General features: G+C 36.0%; 2 protein-coding genes across 5 annotated transcripts in view; one reads left to right on the plus strand and one right to left on the minus strand.

The window, feature by feature from the left end:
* The window catches only part of tmtops2a (teleost multiple tissue opsin 2a), a 74,054-nt gene extending 51,625 nt beyond the window's left edge, over positions 1-22,429 (plus strand). Inside the window, 2 exon segments of the mRNA NM_001281505.1 lie at positions 7,491-7,724; positions 22,244-22,429. Coding sequence (NP_001268434.1) covers positions 7,491-7,724; positions 22,244-22,429 — 420 coding nt within the window.
* The window catches only part of st6gal2b (ST6 beta-galactosamide alpha-2,6-sialyltranferase 2b), a 57,993-nt gene continuing 44,668 nt past the window's right edge, over positions 10,227-23,551 (minus strand). For 3 of the 4 annotated variants that reach the window (XM_087256203.1, XM_087256202.1, XM_087256204.1), the window contains exon 6: positions 10,227-10,899. In XM_087256203.1, the coding sequence (XP_087112329.1) occupies positions 10,652-10,899 (248 nt within the window). In that variant the 3' untranslated portion in view covers positions 10,227-10,651. 4 annotated transcript variants of the gene reach the window in all.

Below are 23,551 nucleotides of genomic sequence, written 5' to 3' on the forward strand. Positions count from 1 at the left end.
ATTTGACTAGACGTTGTTTAAGACACCTCTATACAGCTTAAAGTGACATTTAAAGGCTTTAAAGGCAGGTTAGGGTAATAAGGCAAGTTATTGTATAACGATGGTTTGTTCTGTAGACTATAGGAAAAATATATAAAATCATAAAGGGGCTAATAATTTTGACCCTAAAATGTTTTTTTTTAAATGTAAAACTGCTTTTATCCTAGCTGAAATAAAAAAAATAAGACTTTCTTCAAAAGGAAAGTATTATCAGACATAGGCTACTGTGAAAAAGTCCTCGCTCTGTTAAACATCATTTAGGAAATATTTAAAAAAGAAAATAAAATTCAAAGGAGGGCTAATAATTCTGACTTCAACTGTATAAAACATTTATTGTCGCAGTCGTGTAAATGATCAGTTAAAGCTTTTTTATTTTATTCAGATCATATTTTTATTCTACTGCAGCAACAGCTGGATGCCTTCATCCATATTAGGGATTTCCTAGAATGTTCTACTACTTTTGTGAGGCATATATGGAATTTCTGCTCAAGTATGAATAAAACAGGCATTACATGCATTTAAAGAGCTACAATGCCCACATCACCCTATTTTGAGGAAAACTGAAAAAAAAAGGGGGGTTCTTTGGGGCTAAGCCCCTTATCCCTTTCGACCCTAGCAACGCCCCTGGGTTGAAGACCGCGTATACACGTTCTGACATGTTTTTACCTTATTGAGCTGAAATGAACCTAAATTACACTTTCAGTTTTGATCGTACAGATAAGATCATTACATCAATCAAATTTGTTAGGTGTCTAGTTTTAAATGTGAACACTTACAACAAAAACAAATGTGTGTGCTTTTGCAAAACAAGGATAATAAACAGTGCATTTTCTCTCTCCATGAACTGTTTTTAGAAACACGTCAGTAAAATGCGCTGAAACTCCGCGAAAACAAAACACCCAGACATGAGACACATATCTTTATAAAGCTTGAAGTGTCTACTTTTAAATGCAGCTATGCATGTTGAAAACAAATATTGTTTGATAAAGTAATCAGTATGAAACCAACGCTATGTCTAGTTTCTCAGTCTGAGCTCGTTAGAGTTAATGCAGCCACGCCCACGAGGCTTTGACATTACAAATAGTTTGCATGAGAAGCGCGCAACAGTAGACCGTTTCAGGATAAACACGTAATTAAAATGAACGGAAACTTAGCAAATACCCGACAAAGAAACATGTGAGATGTTTCTAAAAAAAAAGGTGGTATGTCTACTTTTGCATTAAACACTTCAAGTTGAAAACAAACAATCTCCTTTCATGTAATCCGTATAAAAGTAAGGATTGGGTACGGATTCTCCTGTCGCCTCATTACAGCGAACGTAATCCCGCCCGCAGTAAAGGCGCAGTTCATATGGAAATGAAGGGACCCAGCCAGGTGATAATGTACATGCTCCCCGAGACATGGCATCAAACGACAAGTTTTATTATAATTACTTACTTTTGTTTGAATGATGGCACGTTACTCAGGTGAAGAAGCACTGTACTAAACAGCGACAAAGAATTTACCTTCTCCTCAGAGGAAAAGCGCGACTCTATGACGAGCGTATGCATGTTGAAGAACGTCTAGACCCAGCAAAGGACCGAATTCCTGTCGATAAGTCTTTTCTTCTAACCTTTATGATTTATATGAAATATGTCCTTACAGGCCACTTATAGTTTCATTGCTATACAAAGTGTATCCTATAACGTGTAGCATATAATGATTAACATAGACCTATAATTAAAAATGTAATGTATATATATATATATATATATATATATAATTATTATTATTATATGTACATTATAAAAATAAATACTTGTTTACAATACAGGTGCTGTTTTGTTTACAATTCCTATGTGGTAACTGAGTTTATTAGGTTAACTAGTATAGAGTTATTTTGTGTGATAGTTAAATATATTTTAAATAAACTGCAAAAAAATAAAAATAAACTTATTTTTTTCTTAGATTCTTTCTTGAAACTCCTAGTCACATACCTGTCTGATGGCTCATTATGCAGCTCATTATGCAGGTCTTTGTCTTCTCAGGTGTGACTCACTGCATAGTAATGATAGTTCACGCCTTCTCGCATAAACCATTTTCACCCAAAAAGTGACTTAGAAATTTTAATTCATTATATTGTTTTCTGTGAGCAAGTGAACAAGATGATTCTTACATCATTTTGAAGCAAAAACACTAGGCTACAATATCCAGTTCTCAAAAGTCTTGTGCACAAATGTTCTCTGTGTGTTTCACGGCCTTGTTTCAGTGGCTTCAAAATTTTAGTTTTTCACTAACCACGCATAAACGTTTCTTTCTCAAAAACACAAACACATACAAACATGCTGCTCAGGTATTATTGTAGTCCAACTTGTGCTGTTTACTGTGTTATCACACTTTAGCCATTAATATGTTTTTAAGATACTGAAAACAACAATGTCAGTGCATGTCAAAACTTCTCAAGAGCCCCAAAACACCCTCAGACCCCAGAGGGTTAATTAAAGCTTATCACAAACTTTTTCGGCAAACTGGGCAAATCTTAAAGTTGTAAATGAAAAAGATTGTTGGACTACATTTTACATATTTTAAAATTTGACCTTTAACTCAAATGTACTGCTTTTCCTTCTATGCTCGTGCACTGGCCACTTCAGGTACTGTATACTCTACTAGTACTGAGCCGACCCCCTTTATTGCCTTCAGATGCCTTAATTGTTTGTGGTGTAGATTCAACAGTTTTCGGGAAACATTAAGCTGCGGTCACACTGGGCTTTTCTCCCCATAGACTTCCATTCATACGCATGCGAATGCATCAGACCGTAAACGCAAGCTTGTGCAACAAGTTTCGCACTTCGCTGTATTGTTGTGAACTCTGATCTGCGAAATCGCATCACTTTACTGCGCGAGACCAATCGAGGATCAAAACATGACCTCTGTGGACAGAAATTTAAAATATGGACCAAACAGCTGCTTTTTTAAATGTCTAATATCTTGTTTAATCCCACCTCTTTTTGCAGCGCCGTACAACAGAATTACGCAAACTCAAACTACAGTGTGACTGCAGCTTTCCTCAGAGTTTTCGGATCATTTATGACATGTTGGCATCAGCAGATTTTTAAGTTGCAGATTCACATCCACATATCAGATATGCTCTATTGATTGAGTTCTGGTGACTGCCGAGCCATTTCAGTAGTAAACATATTGTTTTGTACAGGAAACTAGTCCGAGATGATTCAAGCTTTGTGACAGGATTTGTTATCTTGCTAGCAGGAGCCCTCACAAGATTCGCTGTGGTCAGCAATCATACTCAGATAGGCTTTGGGGTTTCAACTATGCTCGAATGCTATACTAATGGGCCTCGAGTGTGCCAGGGAAATATTCCCCACACCATTACACCACCACCATCAGTCTTAGTGGTGTTTTACAAACAAATTTTAGGAGAAGCATGATTAGTTTTGACGTGGCTAATGCATTATTGACAATCATTCTATTATCCAATCAGCTTAAGACCAAACCCCATAAATACTCAAACACCTCAGTCATATCTCTGTTTTCTCTTGATTTCAGCATCTTTCCACCACCTCAACTCCACACTAATAAACCCAATACCTACTTAAATCTGGGGTGGGAGCGTTCTGTAGTCAGGATAGACACTATGCTCAGACCCCTATCTCTGTGTCTATCCTGATAAGGGGAAAAACATGAGGGTGTCTTTCCGAGCTCAGGGGCCTTTCCCAGAGCAACAAATGCGTATATAATATTTAGTCGAATATCTGTGAGTATAAACTCTGAATCTGGTAATCAATGCATGATGGATACAGTACATGCTCTTCTGTGTAATGTTGTAATGAGTGGTGATTTGAGTTTTTTTTTTTTTTTCTGTCAGAACTAGTTTCTCCTTTTTCCTCTGACATTGAAATCTACAGTATACAGAATATTACTGTAGATATAGATCTACCATTCGGAATTGTTTATTTATATGTTTTGACAATTTTTTTCTAGGAAGTGTCAAGGAAATATCCTTGAAATGATTGTGGCTCAAAATCCCAGTGGATCGAAAATACTCAGAACAGCTGTCAGACATCTACCACAGTCACTTCATTTAACTCAGCTCAATCTCACATTGGGTGTCTTTGCTGAACTTGTGGAGAAAATAATATAGCATGATATTTCATGATTCTTACCTCATATCTCTAAATTAACAACTTTTGCAGCAAATTTTGACAATTTCATAACTACATTAGGCATGAGGTGGTATAAGATTCTGATGGTATGATAACCTCGGGTATAAATATCATGGTTTTACGGTATCACAATATTGAGATTACTGCTCTAAAATATATTATTTTCATTATTATGTCTGGGTAAAAAAACAAAACCCTTTTCTCCTTTGTATACAATATATTTTAATTTGGGAAACATTTATAATATTAGAACAGTAAACATGTCAGGCTGAATAATTCAAATGAATTATTGACCTCTCCTGTCTTTATTTTTCAAAAACACAGACTTTTCTTTTACAATTTAAAATGGTTTCTTTGGTGATCTTTTCTGCTGGAGATACAGTTGTCCTAAAAAAAAACAAAAAACAAAAAAAAGGTAATTTACAATAAGGGTCATTAGTTAATGTTAATTAATGCATTTACTAACATGAACAAACAATGAAAAATACATTTACTACTGTATTTGTTCATGTTAGTTAACATTAGTTAATGAAAATACGGTTGTTCATTGTTAGTTCATGTTAACTCACGGTGCATTAACTAATGTTCAATTATGATTAATAAATGCTGTACATGTGTTGTTCATGATTAGTTCATGTTAGTAAATGTATTAACTAATGAACCTTATTGTAAAGTGTTACTAAAAAATAAATAAAATATCTTACACTTAATTTAGGAACGGTTTAGCAGAACATTTTGATGGGTTTTAAAACCTTGACTTTTTCCAAACTGCGGTATACCTTGAACATGGTTCTCGTTCCATGCCTAAACTACATGTAGGTAGAAATGTCTCATTTACCAGAAAACATCCTATACTTTATAATGTGAGAAAACAATTCATATTTCACATATTATTATTTTTAGAATTGTTTGATAAATCTATTTGGGTCAAATTGACCCTTGAGTAACACATTTGTTACTTTTTTAAATTATGAACAATTTTTTAGTGTGTGTATTCCTAGTGCTGACGAGAGTCTTTTAACCCTTCAATAAATGTACAATTTTAAAATGAAAAATACAAAATTCAATTCAAATTAGTTTGAGCTGATAGAAAGGCAACAGTAAATCAAATAATCACTCGTTACAACCGAGGTATGCAGAAGAGCATCTCTGAATGCACAACACATTGAACCTTGAGTCAGATGGGCTACAGCAGCAGAAGACCACACTGGGTTCCACTCCTGTCAGCTAAGGACAAAAAACCGAGGCTATAATTTGCACAGACTCAGCAAAGTTGGACAATAAACAATTTTTCTAAATTGGAAAAACGTTGCCTGGTCTGATGAGTCTCGATTTCGGGTCAGAATTTGCAATCAGCAACATGAAAGCATGGATTCATCCTGTCTTTTATTAACGGTTCAGGCTGGTGGTGCTGCTGTAATAGTGTGGGGCATATTTTCTTGGCACACGTTGAGCCTATTACTTCCAATTGAACATCGAGTCAACACAACAGCATATCTGCATATTGTTGCTAACCATGTCCATCCCTTTATGACCACAGCGTACCCATCTTCTGATGGCTCCTTCGAGCAGGATAACACGCCATGTCATAAAGCGCGAATCATCTCAGACTAGTTTCTTGAGCATGACAATGAGTTCACTGTACTCAAATAGCCCCCATCATGTCAATATGGACCAACATCTCTGAGGAATATTTGCAGACTTTGTTAAATTTATGCCTTGAAGGATTAAGGCAACTCTGAAGGCAAAAGGGTGTCCATCCCGGTACTAGTAAGGTGTACCTAATAAAGTGGCCGGTGAGTGTATATTGTAATTGTATAAAACAATTTTTGTTACAAAAACACTTTCATTGGTTCATGTGTCAGTTTTAAAAAGTGTTTATGCTTTCTTTGAAGCTTAAAAAAAGAACCACTACACTTTATACAGAATGGAAGCAAAACTAAAAACTACTCCAACTATGTTTTTTGAAAGAAGAAAGTTAAATGCTGCCGTAGTGCGTTAAATTGCGTTAAATTTTAAAAAGTTGCCAAAGAATCTGAGAATTACTATTATTTGTTTCATACAAGCAAATACAAAACACTGTCACTACACTGTACAAAGTTCATTTATGTTGTGCCAACACAAATCATTTAGTTAACTTAAACTTAAGTGGATTGAACATGGAACAATTAAATTGTCCTGAAAAAAAATCTCTAGAATTTTGCTATTTCATTTTATATTGGAAGTTTGAACAAGCATTAATAATGTTTTTGGAATGTAATACACTATGCTAAAGTAATACAGTAAACATTAATTGACCAAAGTAACATGAACAATATGGCAGCGGTTCCCAACAGGAGGGTCCCAGCCCACAAGGAGGCATCGGCGAGCTCTGAGGGGGGTTCCGTCATATTTTTCCAATTTCTTAGGAGTTCATTTTATCCCCTGGCTGACCAAAAAAATTGACAAATTTGTAATTCGTCCTTCACAAAAACAACCGAGTCTCACTGATTTGACTTCAGCAGCTAATAGTAACCACTCAAGCATACTGGACCCAGCTGAAGAAGCTCCAAACATTTCAGGTTGCAGCGCTAGCAATACCAGAAACACAAAATGCAGGAAATACCAAGATAGCAACCTGAACTAGGATTTTATTTCTTTTTTTCAGAGCAAAGTGTTCCTGAACCAGCCACATGCATTTTTTGGTCACCTTTATTGCAAACTTATATGTGGAGAGGGGCCTTACAATATTTTCCAGGGTAAAAGACGGTCTCAGGCAAAAAAAAGGTTGGGAACCACTGCCTTATGGTAAAAAGCACAAAAATGAAGAAACAAAATTATTTAAATGAATAAAGGAATGCCACATGAAATTTAGAAAATTACAATGTGCTTTTTTCACAGCAAAATGTAAAACTGCAACTCATGAAAAACTCACTCATTAAAAAATGGCAGTTTGATGGTTTTTAATGCCATATGACACCAAACGTATATGGAAAAAACAAACTTACCATTTTAACAGTTTTTGCCATACTTATGTCTTTTACAGTTAATATAATTGTTGTTTTTGTTACACTATAATAAAGAAGACCTATGACATGATAAATCTGGTTCAATAGAATGCACTTTATTAAATGTGTTCACATTCACTTCATCAGTTTTAGAAACATCAATACAATGTATTCATGTACGCAATGAGTGCTTCTTTCCACTTTTTATCATAAACCACTTCATGAAGCATTTGTATAAAAGTCTATTTCTGAATCATCTACAAACAACAACATATAGTCTATTGTTTTTTTTTTTTTTCCACAGGTAGGCCGCATTAGGAAGACAGCAGCAAGACGGAGAGAGTACCACATTTTATTTATGGTCATCACTACAGTGGTGTGCTACCTTTTGTGCTGGATGCCTTATGGAGTTGTTGCAATGATGGCCACGTTCGGACGCCCAGGAATCATCACACCCATTGCAAGCGTGGTGCCATCCCTCCTTGCCAAAAGCAGCACAGTCATCAATCCTCTCATTTACATCCTCATGAACAAACAGGTGAGACATTTGCAACTTTTTAATGAGCACTGAATCATGAGGAATTAAAAGGTGGCTTGTTTCTGACACAAAATTATTAAGTAAATTAATTAATTAATATAAGAGGTAATTGTGCATTTTTATTATTATCACAATTATTTGTCTTGGAATTTTAAATAGTGTAATACATTCTTTGTTCATAATGTAATTTGCTATTTTTCACCACAATTGTGAGATTTTTTTCTTCTCAGAATTAAACTTTTACATTTAATTTTAAAACTTTACAATACAATATAACACAATTGCACTTTTAAATCTATCTATTCTGAGTAAAAACAACACAAAGAGTAAGAAATATACACTCCAAATTCTGAATTTCTCTCATAAAACTTGTGACGATCAGAATTGTGTGGGTTTTTATAAATTTTTTCCATGGCAAAAACAAGCTTTCATACTCATGACATACACTGAGACAAACAACCATATGCAACTAAACTTCTTCAAAACATTCCATTTGATTTCATTGTCTTTACAAAGTATAAATCTAGATCCATAATTAAAAATAACCAGCTTTTACAAGGAACAATTTCAAGTACTGTACTGATTGTAATAAATGTATGTAATCAAATGTATAAATAACACTAAACCCTTTCCTAAAGTTCTTTACACAACAACAGCATAATAATTCTTGATACAGCTTGAAACAACACTTTGTCAGAATATATTAGCTGTTTTAGAAATACACAACTCAAAGATCAGTGTTAAACATTCAGAGAGATGTCAGCAATAGTTCACATTTAAAAAATTTTAATTAAATTACAAAACATTTAAAAAGGATACTGATCATTGATCTGCAATGGAAATTCAATTATTCATTCATTTTCTTTTCGTCTTAGTCTCTTTATTAATCTGGGTTCAACACAGCAGAATGAACCGCCAACGTATCCAGCATCTGTTTTCCGCAGCGGATGCTCTTCCAGCTGCAACCCATAACTGGGAAACATCCATACACACTCATTCACACACATACACTACTGAAAATTTTTAGCTTACCCAATTCACCTGTACCTCATGTCTTTGGACTTGTGGGGGAACCCGAAGCACCTGGAGGAAACCCATGCGAACATGGGGAGAAAATGCAAAATCCAAAAAGAAATGCCAACTGACCCAGCAGAGGCTCGAACCAGCAACCTTCTTGCTGTGAGGCTACAGCACTACCTACTGCGCTGAAAATCAATTATCTTGACTTTATTTTATAATAAAAGTTTTACCTATAAGGGTCATCTAACGGATGTCAACCGTCCGTTTTTATCAAAGTTTACTCAGAATGGTCAACTCATTTTATACTCAACATAGGTTCATTCTGAAAACTTAGTCTTATATACATTTCTGGAAATCACAAATTATGTAGCCAGAGAAACAAACGCTATGAGGCGATATGACGCAGTTTCATTTCACACATACCAGCTGACTGCTTACCTCCGTGTAGATGGCTTTTCCACTGTTACCAGTTAGTCTTGTTGCTTAGCGTGTAAGTCAGAGGATTTGAGATGCAGAGCAGAGTGGACTGTAACGATAGGGTTTGAGTCCAGCAAAGAATGGTTCCAGAAGGCAGGTAAAACAAAAATAAAAGATATATGTAAACAACTGGGTGAGAATGTGGTAAAAGGGCTTTTCTTTCTTTAGATTGCTTTTGAAAACACTGTCGGTTGGGTTTACGGAAGTGAGTGAAGCCTGGTCAATGTTTTTTTTCCCCCGGTTGGGTTAGGGAAGGAAGAGGGTTGGCGGAATCAGTCGGTTGGTCAGTCAGTGAGTCAGTCAACAGTGGCCTCTGGTGTATTTATGCGAGAACAGCAGGCGAAAATGGAGCTCACAAGAGAAATTTGAGATCTCAATAAGCGAACACAGTGGCATCTGGTGAATTTGAGAAAACAAAAGGTGCGTTCGTCTTGAACCACGGCGGCAGATGACAATCAACGAGATTAGCCGAGCACAGGCGGGGGCAGAGCTGAAAATGAGGCAGTCAGGTTGGACACCTCGAGACTCGTAGTTTGCTGCATGATAACATCACATGGCGAGATCAATTCACTTTAATTTAATGTTTGGAAATTTGTAAGACAGAAGATGTCCTATAATGAACCCGAAACACCTGTGATTGTTGTCATGCGGTAAACTCAGCCAATTGTGTAATATCAATTTAGTCATCAATCAATCATTGATCGCGGAGCACTGTCGTGGTACTTTTGATGCCACATGTGACAGTCACGTGGCGTCAGTGCAACGTTAAGTCGCACAAAATTTCCAACCCGCATGCACCGTTTTAAGAGAGATTTTAATCGAACCACATAAGTCGAACACACCTTAAACTTTTGGGGTGTATTTGGCGCTCTCCAGAAATGTATATAGGGGTACGTAATCAGAATGAGCATGGGTTGTTTATACTGTAGGTTACCACGCTTAACACTAACAATGAAAAAAAAAAATCTTAATATCCTTTTAGATTTAGACAAAATATGAGCAGCATTATTGTTAATGACAGAGATTTATTTATTTTTTTAAATTGCAACGTTTGGGAAATTAAACCCTGTAATTCAGTCCTCTCTGACTACTGTTTTTCTGGTCTTATACTTAAATGAAAACTAGAATTTCAATTCACTCAGGAAATGTAAATGGATCTTTATATGTACAATTCACTGTTTGATAATTCCAGCAATGTAGTTGCTGAGTTAGACTTAACCTTGAATTTTTCCTGTACACTCTGGTTTTGTATGTACAATCTCTAAAACATAGTCTTTGAAGAGTGCTGTTTATTATTCTCCTCGTTATAAAGTCTACTCTTAGACTGCTACAAGTAATATACATAAAAACCCCTAGTAGATGGCATGGGGTTTCTTCTGATTGAACTGTATTTGAAGACATGTAAGTCTAGATGTGCTGGAGTCTGCAAATCACAGCAGACACTTGATCTTACTGAATCCTGGCAGTGTGACCTTTCCCTTTTTCCTGAGGTCCTCTTCTGAAGCTGTGCTCATGCGCTTGACAAGCAGTTTCTCGTAAAGCAGAGGGTGGTACGCCCCAAATGTGCACGCCATGTCATATTGCAGCTCATGGTAATGGCACAGATCGGTTTGTCTCATAGAAGGAATGTACTCATACACATGGATCTTCTCACAAAGGTTCATCATCAGGATTATACCTGTCAAATAAACACACACAGATGACATTAAGAATAACTAGCAAGAAGCCCATACAAGTCTTTCGAAAGTAGATTCAAGGCAAATATTTTACAGTGGTGCTCAAGATTTTCATACAATTCACAAGTTCATTCGAAATTACAACCATGTAAAATCTAATAATGTGATTGGATTGGTCCAACCACTATGCATGTAGCTAGATATTATAATATATTATGCTATATAATATAATTTATTAAATGTTACTAATAATAGACTCTCAAAACAGCATTTTACAGTGTAGGTTTACATGCATGCAAAAAACTCCTGGGATTTGCAGAGAAACTAGAGCACATCTCTAGAGGAAAGCACTTTGAAGGTGCCATATCATGATAGCATACCATCTGCCTCAAATAGCAATGTATCCTCTTTCTTAAGTAAATTCCGTTAGTTTAAAATCCCAGGTTAAAACAGTCCAATCAAAACAAAACTAAATTTGTATTGCATAGGGAAAGATTAATATGCATGCTGCAAGCTGCGTTTGATTGGTCAAAATGTTTTCTAGTGAGATTACAACAATGATCCTTGCCCATTGTTTTTAAGTTTATCTAACTTTTTTTTAACTTTACTGTGTATGTGGGACTTTTACTTGTATGGTTTATGCCAAGCATCTGATTCTAGGGGTATTTGCTGGTGTAATAATCAAGCATATAAAATAATTTCTGGAGAATTCTTTAACTTGCATGAAACCTCATATCTACTAGAGGTGTGAACCTACAATGGTCTCATGGTTCAGTTACGATTATTGGTTCAATTCGATATCTCGGTGCATTGACGATGCTTTCCATACCTAATTAGATTTTTTTTCTTCTGAACACAAGATTTTTTTTTTTTATTAAAATCTATAAAGATATTATTAATTATATATTATTTGTAATACAATATTGTCTTTTAATACAAGCAGTAAGATATATGAATTGTACCTTTAATTTGACCTGCTCGAAGAAAACACTTTTTTTTGAATGTATCAAACACAACTCCAATACATGCACAGAAGACAGCATGAGCATTTATAGCAAATTAACTAATGTAGATATTATCCTGCTTCCTTTTTGAGTACTGTCTTACACCCCTATGTCTGGTCATTGTCTTCACCCACTCAACAGATAGGGCTGCGCTTGTCTTTAGAAATGAAAGCGCTGTTCACCAATGAGTGACGCGGGAAGAACAGCTGCGGTTACAGTCTATATGTGCATAATACACGGTTATCACAGGTAATTCGTTATAGATGCGGTGAAGAAAACTCGCAACTCAGGAACGCTAGTGTTTGGATCCACAAGTATCGCTTCAACAGCCAAGAGGAGAGGAAAAGTTACCTCACGAACAGGCCAGTGCAGCGGATCATATTTCCAAAGTGTGTGAGAGAGAGAGGCAGAGATGGATTTTTACAGCATCTCTTCCTACTAGTGAAAGAGCGGCTTGTGTGCTGTGACTTTTTCAGTCTCAACGAAAGACTTTCCAGCAAACTCAAAAGCAGTTGAACTATGCATAATTATCTACATTTAAGTAGTAGGAGCATTTTATTTACTCGCCTTTGCCTCCTTCGCCATAGTATTCTACTGCGACATTGCACATGAGAGATAAATGACGTCAATACGCCATAACCGGTTATGATCTATTACTGAACCGATATCCAATTAGCCCCATCTGCATTGCGGTGCACCGAAGAAACAATTAATTTTGACACCCCTAATATACTATATAGATGTCAGAAAGCAACTGAATCAGTGCACTATATGGCACCTTTAAAGTAAAACACAGAATGAAATGTGTAATTGTATTTTATGAAAGATATAGATAAAGATACTGATCTAACATAGCTTGCTTATTTTAGCCATGTTCATGATCTATTTAAGTATTTTTCATTTTAGAAGGAAAATATTCTACTGATCACAGTTCGAGAGTTGTGAGCTGTACATTTGTGATGCTGTTTGCAAACAGTGGATGTTGAAAACACACTCCTGATTGGTCGGATGGCCAAGTCAGTTATATTGGTCTACTGCTTACTTGTTTTTGAAAAAAATCTCTTGTGCTAAATTTATTTATTGGAAAACACATTAAAACTATGTTTTTTTTTAACTGTTTTTAACATTAATTAGTCACTCTATTATGCTAATTTGATTCTCAAGATACTTTTGTTGGTATTATTTAGAAAACTGTTGTTTTTATTTAGTTAATTTTGTTAAAATCATCTAACCTGCTATTCAGTCATTTAGGGTAAAGAAAATAATGTCAAAATTTAAAATAATAATAACTTTTATTCAGCAATGTCATTAAATTGATCAAAAGTAAAATTAAAGACATGTATAATGTTACAAAAAAAATAAAACATATTCTTTTGGATTTTTTAATTAACAAAAAATTCTGGGAGAGAAAAAAAAAATAAATCACAGGAGTTATAATGGACTAACAATGAATAACAAGGTTATAACAGTTTTGGATTTTTCTTCGCTAGTTTAATTATTTTTTTTATATTGGTTTATTTAGAGTCAGATGTGGGCATCAGGCATGTAAAAAGTAAGTTGTTTATGGATAAGTGCTTAACTTTACTACAGACATGAATCGTTTCAAATGATTCAGTTTGATTTGGTAAATTAGTTCAACCGGTTCATTTAGATAATTTGGCTAAAAAGAACGGTTTGTTCACAATTGCAATCACTAATACAGAAATAAAACCCATTATTGGTCACAAATGTGTTAAATTAATACTTTTCAGTGTCTGCTCGGGTCGTATTTAATATCACCGTGCTGCTGTCATGTCCAGCAATTGTTTTTGTAACGTGAGCAATAGTGACGATGACTGAAGGAGGATTGGCTTGATCTGGCCAATGGCATCAGCATTAAAGAGCATACAGGTCAAACCCCTGGCCTAATAATATCCAGCTGCAGACCTACACTTTTCAGCACACACAATCCAGCACACAAGATCTGAGCAGGGCAGAACCCTATATGGTTAGGACAGATGTTAATGTTATTAATGTCTTTTCGGACCTCGTCATTAATATATATATATATATATATTAAGTAGCAGTGCAATATGGCTGTATATCAGCACTGGTGGGAGGCGTGCGTTGGCACGAGGCAGTAGGTGATATTGCGTGTGTGATATTTCGTTCATACAACAGTTCAACATCACAACCCTGTATATAAATAAGAAAATCAAACAAGGAGAGTCTAAAAACACTTTTTATATTAGGAACTACTTTATTCTGCCATTCATTCACATCTGCAGCTGACGTCAAAACAGCAGAAGCCTTTACTAATTCACCAACGTCACTTTAGAGCTAGTGTTTGAATGACTCTGTTAAAAGTGATGACAAAACTGCTGATTTTGCTTACACTTTAAGATTATGAGGCTGAACGTGACATGAAATGCCATCCATCTACAGAGAAATGTTCTTACAGTTTTACAGTCTACAGTATTTCTCTGTTGCAATCGGGATTTCACAATAAATAACCACGAAAATAACAACAAATCTACTAATGTTACCAGACTGCTGTTGTGTTTGCGATTAGGAAAAACACTAAACACGTGCAGACTTTGCTTATTTCAATCTGCCAACACAACACACATGCAAGCAAATCGGTATAAATACAGCACTACAACATAAAAAAAGAGCGAGATCATCTAACCTGCCAACATGTCTCTGAAAACCCGGGAGACCGGGGGGTGGGGGTGTTCGGGGGTGAGGTTGAGAACAGGATGCAGCAGGTTTTGGGCAGCCGCTTCGATCGGGTACTGTACCAAAGTTGGCAACCCGGGGGTGTTCACTTTACAGACTGTACCAAAGAGGGGGTGGGTGCAATTACAGGAGATTTATTTTTTGAAAGAAATAAAAAGGGGATGTTTGCGGGAGACAGGTCTAAAATATGGGATACTCCCATGAAAAACGGAAGTGTTGGCAGCAGAGATGTATAGTAACGAAGTAGAACTACTTCACTACTGTACTTAAGTACTAAAAGGCAGTATCTGTACTTTACTGGAGTATTATTTTTTTCTCCTACTTCCACTTTTACTTAAGTACATATTTTCCATGAGTTTAATACTTTTACTCCGATAGATTTTTTATGTGCTGCATCGTTACTCGTTACTAGGGGTGTCAAAATGATCGATATCAGTTCAGTAATAGGTCACAACCGGTGATTACGTGATGACGTCATTTATCTCCTATGCGCGATGTCGCAATACTATGGCGGAGGACGGAGGCGCGAGTGAAGGCGGCACACGAGCCGCTAATTTAATATTAGGGAGAAATGTTGTAAAACTTCACCTCTGCCTCTCTCTTTCTCACTTTGGACATTTGAATCGCTGGCCTGTTTGTATGGTAACTTTCCCTCTTTTCTTGGCTGTTAAAGCTGTCGATCCATCCAGACGCGAGCGTGCCTGATGTTCAAGTTTTCTCCACTGTGTCTATTACCTGTGATAACCGCGTATTCTTCCCGCCATGGGTGAACAGCACTTCTTTTCTAAAGCCCTTTCTGTTGAGCAGATGAAGATAATAACCAATCATCATAAGACCTCGCCTGTCAGCACTCAAAAAGCAGGCGGTATTATATTGACATGAGTTTATAAGCTGTAAATGCTCATGCTGTCTTCTGTGCATGAGTTTTGTTTGATACATTCAGAAAGAGTGCTTTCTTTAAGCAGGTCAAATTAAGAGTACAGTTCATATATCTGACTGCTGTATTAAAGAACAAAATTGTATTAAAAATAACCCTATAACTGTCACACCAAGACAAAAGCAATATATATTTTGTATTGCATTTCTTAACTCATAATGTCGCTATTTAACACAGTCAATGCATTTTTTTCTCAACACATCCCATAATTTCTAAAATATCAGCCTCTACCAACTGGTTAAGATGTTGGTTTATGGTAAAAGTACCAGAATTAATACATATACTACAGAACATATGAAGTGCAAGACCAATTTAATTAAAAACATAATCAAAATTTTAAAAAATTAATACTAAACCATAGCCATAAGCCATAAAGTATTTTAGATTTTCTTTTAACACAGTACTATACACACTTTCCTGTTTTTTTTTTTTGTTTTTTTGTTTTTTTAACAATAAAATCAAAATCAAGTGATTTAGTGCAACAGGATTTAGTTTGCCTGTTTAGTTTAGTTTCATGAGTGCTTCCAGAAGACATAACTCCTGTTTATTGTGGTATTAACCAATCAAACTTCAAAACTCCCAAAGTGTGAGTGTGTGTGAGTGAGTAATGCATGTAAGAGAGAAACAGTGTGATTGTACCTGTGTGTGCGTCTGTGTGTGTGTAAGAGAGAAAGAGAGAGAGTGTATGAGAGTGTAAAAGAGTGTATTTTCATGTTTGTGTGTGTGTGCGCCCATGTATATGTATAACAACATCGGTATTACACAGATGTTAGGAGGAGATGGTGAATTATGTGGACATTATGTATAAAATTCAATCACACTAAATATTTTTTTATTTTCAGAAAGTAAAACTACACATAATTTCCTGTAAGGGTTGGGTTTAGAGATTGGATTTGGGGTTAAAGCATTCAAAAGTATAGTTTGTAGAGTATAAAAACAATTGTAACCTATGTAATGTCCCCACAATTCACAAAAGTGTGTGTGTGTGTGTGTGTGTGTGTGTGTGTGTGTGTGTGTGTGTGTGTGTGTGTTTGTGTGTGTGTGTGTGTGTGCGTGAGAGAGAGAGAGAGAGATAGAGTGAGAACTGTGTGTGAGAGTGTATGAATGTGTGAGAGTGTACATTTAGGTGTGTGTGTGTGTGTGTGTGTGTGTGTGTGTGTGTGTGTGTCTGTGTAAAATAGAGAGAGAGAGAGAGAGAGTATGAATGAACATGCTGAATTATCTCATCAGTGAAGTGATTTTCTGGTAAAAGAGCCTGACGATATGAGCTCTTGTACCATAGAAATTATTTACAGAAAAAAACAGTATCGTAAGCCATGTTTCTTTTCATTCTGCTTAATCAAGTGCCCCAAAGATATTTAAAATAAACAAAACAAGATGTCTTTTGACTGCCTTCTTTAATAACTACATTACACAATACTTGTACTTTTACTTTCAGTACTTGAGTAGTAAATTTTGAAATAAACTACTTGCAATACTTAAGTACTAAAAATGTTGAATACTTTAGTACTTCCACTTAAGTATGGTGCTTAAAGAGCCATTCTACTTCTACTCAAGTCACTTTTTGATAGAGCACTTGTACTTTTACTTAAGTATGGGTCTCTAGTACTTTATACATCTCTGGTTGGCAGGTGTGCTTACCAGTTTAATATTGATTTGATTTGCTATAGTTAGAAATTAGTGTTATATTTTCTAAGCATAAGGGCTTATTATGCGGTTCTGTCTCCATCTTTAGGATAGAAAATGTCAACTATAGCCAACGAGCTCTCAGAAATAGTGAATATTTTAAAATAGGCACTATTCTTGCAAATAAACTGCATAGTTGCAATCTAAACAACTACATTCTCAACTAAAAAGCCCTAAAAGTATATTTTGTTGTCTAACTGCAGTAATATTTGTCAAACTGTAGTGTCTGCTTATTACTGGCTGTATGTGGGCGAAGTAATACACAAAGGGTAAAGATATAATACAAAGATATAAACAAATAAATCTTAATCCTATACAATACATTCATCATATAGTAGCTCTAAAGACTTTGAAATCCAAAGCTCCAGGCTCCTTCACAGAAAAAAAAGGACAAGTACTGCACATTGACTGAAGAAATAAAGTCATACAGATTTGTATGAGTAAATAAAAGATTTGTGGTTAAATCCGATAAGCTGTTAGTTCACAGTGCATTCTGTCAGCTCTGTGTGTTTATTGTTGGCCACCTCTGAAGAACTATATTTTTGTTTTCCATCAAGATGCTGTTATCTGACCGCAGGCCGCCAATATACACAGTCTGACATCACTCAAGATCAGAAATAATACACAGAGATCACACATGCAGGACACAAACACACATCAAAGCCTTTGTCGTCCAGTCACACTCCGATAATCTAGCCCTTAGCATTGTTGTCTCTCTATGAAATGTTTTGGGGGGGGGGGGGGGGGTTATTTCTACAATATACATTTACACATAAATCAAGTGTCTCTCTCTCTCTCTCTCTCTCTCTCAATTAGCGAAGATTAGGGCATATTATATAGAGTTTGTACTTTAAAAAAAAAAAAAATCTTTACAAATGTAATGATTTATTTTTTTTTTAGAGTAATGACACTGGAATATTCAGGAATCAATTGCTCCTAATTAGCCATCCGCTTTTTCTTATCATACAGTATATAACACTTTATAATAACTGTACACTATAAATCATTTCTTAAACATTACAAAATAGCTAATTGATCATTTGTAAAGCATTAACTCTACATTAATAGACATTAGCCCCTTTCACACATACAGACCTTTCCAGAAAAATTACTGGCAATTTGTGTTAACAGGCCCTTTTTAAAAATACCAGTAAATTCGTTCCGGCTATTTTCCGGAAAGAGATGTTGTAACATTGTTGTAACGGAATGCGGTGCTGTGTGAACGCAGAAGGAAGATTGTTGGAAAGAGCGCGTTCTTGACTTAAGACTTCTACTTTAGCCAATCTGAACATTTAGAAACATTCAAGTCCGGGCAGTTTATGAGAATAAAAGCCTGTGAATATTTTTCCAGACACATTTAGCTGCTAGATGTTAGTCAGATCACGTTTTTATGTCCCTTCTTAATGCCAACGGTTAAAAATATCGCTAAAATGCTTAGGATAAACCACTGTTTGTTTACCTTCAAGCTCTGGTGCGTATGCACATTAAGCAGCCAGTTAGCGCCAGCACACACACATATCATGTACATCTCGACATGCGAAAGTGTTTCTCTATATGATTTCATCTAAGTTGTTCACAATACTGATCCATCCACAGAGTTTGTAATGTAGTCAAATATTTACAAATACAAGCGCAGTCATTTAAAGCTCATTTCTGGTTAATGATGTCTGAATTTAAAGGTATTTTGGAATGGATGTGTGAATGCTCGTTTCTGGAAAAAATCCATAACCTCCTTGCTTCAGTTTAAACTTACCTGTTAAGTCGTTCCGGAAATTTTGCAGATATCTACCGGTATCACTGTGTGCAAGGGGCTTTAAACACTTACTAATGTCTACTAATGAAAAGTTAATGCTTTACTAATTATTAATTAAGTATTCGCTAATGCTTAAAGAGCCCCCACTTAAGAATGAACACCTCTAGTTTGATAGGTGGAAGTGTAGAGTGGCGAAAGAAGGAAGGGAATTCATAATATTGTAGTGATATTAACATACTGTAAACTTAGTAACTACATCATTTTGACTAAGGTATGCCTTTAAAAACTGATAAGAGTACAGCTGATGATACAAACTAACTTTGCCATATGAATAAACATAAATAAAGAACACTGATCACGCGCTTACCAAATCTGTAGAGACAGGGTAAATAACACCAACTGGAACCACATCTTTTTTTAAAAGAAAAGAAGTGGCAAAGGGGCGATGCGGTGGCGCAGTAGGTAGTAATGTCGCTTCACAGCAAGAAGGTCGCTGGTTCGAGCCTCAGCCGGGTCAGTTGGCATTTCTGTGTGGAATTTGCATGTTCTTTTTCCTCCGGGTGCTCCGGTTTCCCCCACAAGTCCAAAGACAGGCGCCACAGGTGAATTGGGTAAGCTAAATTGTCCGTTTTGTATGAATGAGAATGAGTGTGTATGGATGTTTTCCAGAGATGGGTTGCAGCTGGAAGGGCATCCGCTACGTAAAACATTCCCACTGTGGCAATTACCCCAGACTAATAAAGGGACAAAGCTAAAAGAAAATGAATGAATGAATGAATGAATGAATGAATGAATGAATGAATTTCACCAATTCCAGATGCGAAAAGCTCTCGGGTAAAAAAAGAATGTTCCTTACAAATATATTTTGTCGCGTGTTAGCAGACCACTGCAGTACACAAATGTGGGTCCTCCCCCATCATGGAAAATGGAAACAAAAATTCATTGTGGCACATATATACACTGATAGCCCTTGTCTTCAAACAATTCTTCTACTACTTGTTTGAATTACAGTTGGCAACACAACGTGTCGTCTCTCTGAACACTGTAACAGATAAAAACGGTCTTTGAAGCTATCATGCATATTGATGAAGTTGCACATCATACACAAGATAGCCTGCTTATTGTTTCGAATCAAGTCTTTCTCATGAGTTAATGCCGAAAACTCAAAGACGTCACATTGTACAAGCTGGTACAGACATCCAGTCTCCACGCTGGAACTTACACAATGATCTAATCGTCATGACGTAGCTTCAAAATATAAACCAGAAGAACGAATTAGCTTGAAATAGCACAAAAAACAGTTTTTACTTTTTAGTGAAATATTTGTGTCCTAATAGTGTTTTTAGCAGTGTGGGACACATATATGACTGTCAACATCTCAAAAAATGATCCTTTCATAAATGATTCAAAGTGTGCAGTTATTATAAAGTGTTATCTTATTTTTATTATTATTTTTAAATAATTATTATTTATTATCATTTTAATTATTATTATTAAAATGATTCTCACAAATAATAAAAAATTAAAAAAAAAAACAAGAATCACCTCTGGGACAGCCAATCACCAAAGATGGGTTGCTCGTCATGTGAGCACATCTACAGGTTGGCAAGGCAACAAAGTGATCAGAGTGTATTGACAAACAGAAAGCCAGCAGGCATGATTTGAGAAGCAGGATGGTGTGCGTCTCATGTTGTTCGGAGCAGCTCAGGTCATGGCACAGGGACGGTTGTGTGGACCAGATTGAATTTAATTGGCATCCCTGGGCAAACTACTGATGCTGTGAAGAGGTGGTCACATGACGTGCACATGGGTCTGAATGTAAACGGCAGTTTCTATAGCTCTTTTCAGTGACATTGGGGGAAATTGGGGAAACAAATAAACAGGGGTGATAACAATTCTGACTTCAACTGTGTATATATGCAGGTTTTTTCCCCAATTTCTGTTTAACGGAGAGCAGATTTTTTTTCAACACATTTCTATACATAATATTTTTAATAACTAATTTCTAATATCTGATTTATTTTATCCTCGCCGTGATGACAGTAAATAATATTTGACTAGATATTTTTAAAGACACTTCTGTACAGCTTTAACTGACATTTAAAGGCTTTACTAGGTTTATTAGGTTAACTAGGCAGGTTAGGGTAATTAAGCAAGTTATTGTATAACATTGGTTTGTCCTGTAGACTATGGAAAAACATATAGCTAAAAATATTAACCTTAAAAGTTTTTTTTTTAAATACTTAATTCTAGCTAAAATAAAACAAATAAGACTTTCTCCATAAGAAAAAATAGTATCAGACATACTGTGAAAATCATCTTGCTCTGTTAAAGTTCATTTGAAAAATATTTAAAAAGAAAAAAAAAAGGGGGAATAATAATTCTGACTTCAACTGTATGTTTATGCACACACACACACACACACACACACACACACACACACACACACACACACACACACACACACACACACACACACACACACACACACACACACACACACACAAGCAGTGAAACATTTAGGTCAGTATGATCTTTAATGTTTTTAAAATAAGCTCCACCAAGACTGCATACACAGTACGTATGGTATAATTGTGAAATGTCATTGCACTATGAAATAATAATTAATAATAGAATGATTTCTAAAAGTTCATGTGACTCTGAAGACTGGAGTAATGAAGCTAAAAATTAGCTTTAAAATCACCAAAAAAATTATTAAAGTATAAACTACTTATGAACAGTTATTTTATAGTGCAACCAGTCTTTGTGAGCAGGTTAAGCTTTTTTTAAAACATTTAAAAATTGTACAGACCCCATGCTTTTGACCGGTAGTGTGCGTATGACTGCATTATGTGTGTAAAACCCAACCCTATGGGGTGGCACCACTGACCACTTACAACCCCCTTTTGCATTTAGGGAAAGGGGTTGTATTCATGGGCACGTATTTCCAATGAGCCTGGGTTGATTTAAAATTAGACAATTTAAAAAGCTGTATTCCCTTATAAATTCAGGGATTTACCACTAGAGGGCGATCTGAATGAAGCCATGATTCATGTAGGATTCATGGTATTACTCAGATCACCTGAATTGAGAACCATTCAATTTTCAAAATGTTTTGAAAGAGTAATGATGTAACAAAGCCCTGTGCCTATTATAAAATGCACTCCAAACTATTGATTCAAAGCAAAAGATAGCTCTGCATGATGCGTCTCAGAATTATGATCGCTAATTTACAGTGTCTTGTTCAGTTTTACAGATGTTTCCTCATCTTGATTCACTGCAAACATAGCTCTCTAGAGAACGGACAGTCATCAATGCCTTCAAGAACTACAGGCATCCAGCTTAATCGAAGGCCTTACAGCAACCCAGTGGCTGACAACGCACCCCCTTCCATTGATCTCCAAAACGATTGCAGCACCCCTGTCTCTGGCTAAACCAGTCCACAAAGCTTCGCCTTTCCCAAATGATGACCCGACAGAAGTCATCTGTGTAGTGTTGTGGAGTGCCTACCGATCAAAAGCTGAAAACAGAACTGTAGCAAAGTGATCTCTATCTCATCTATGTGAAGACAAACTGTTCTCTGACCTGACATGCACCACCTCCGTCTGTGTTTATATGTGACTTGTCAAGATAAATGTTAACGGCCATGAAAAGTGCATACAGTCACTAGTGAATTGTTGTTAAAATGGATGTTTAGGTCGCGTGTTTCTCCATCGCTTATGAATGTGCTTGCACTCATGTTGTATGTAAGTTCCCAATCATTTTAAGGCCAGGTCTGGAAAAAACTGTTCACCCATGACTGCTTTGTATTCTTTCTGTACACAGTCTTCCTAATCTCGCCATTAACTGATGGAGATCAAGCATAGCGACAGGGGAACCATTAGTCACAGCAGTGCTTCAGACAGGCATCTCCAAACTTGGTAACTATATTAAAAGAATAATTCAACCAAATATGAAAGATGTGTTCTTTGCTAATCCTAGTGCTATTTCAAGCTCAAAAAAGCAGTTTGGGAAAAACTCCACAATTACGACAGATATTACTGCTATATTGTGCTCTCTTTAGTCTGAGTGTTTTGGAGAACGGATTAAATGTTTCCCCCCATCATCCATCATCCTCTGCACACATTCCATTTCATGGAAAAAGAACAAATCAGCTATAAACATGTCCAGTGTTTATATGACCAAAAGACAAACCTAGACCTGAAGGTACAGTATTAGATCTCCTTTGTTTTTGATTTATTATTGGACATTTGTCAAGGGATCCAGCTGAGATTGGCTCACAAAAATAGGGCTGAAGAAGCACCCTTTAATTGTATTCCCTTAAGATAAAAGTGAGTCTGTGACATGAGGCTGTATTAAAGCATAACAGCTTCTTCTTTTGTGGTTTCTTTTGTTAAAGCTGCGCTGATCAAATGATTTGAATATTTGAAAGCACCAAAACAAACATGCAACCCAGGCTCATTCGGATTGTGTACCCCTGTATACATTTCTAGAGAGAGCCAAATACATTCCAGGAGCTACATGTTTTTGCAGTTTTGTTTTCGCGAATCCTCCAG

This window comes from Danio rerio, chromosome 6 (assembly GCF_052040795.2).
Source record: "Danio rerio strain M-AB ecotype USA chromosome 6, GRCz13ab, whole genome shotgun sequence".
Classification (NCBI taxonomy): domain Eukaryota; kingdom Metazoa; phylum Chordata; class Actinopteri; order Cypriniformes; family Danionidae; genus Danio; species Danio rerio.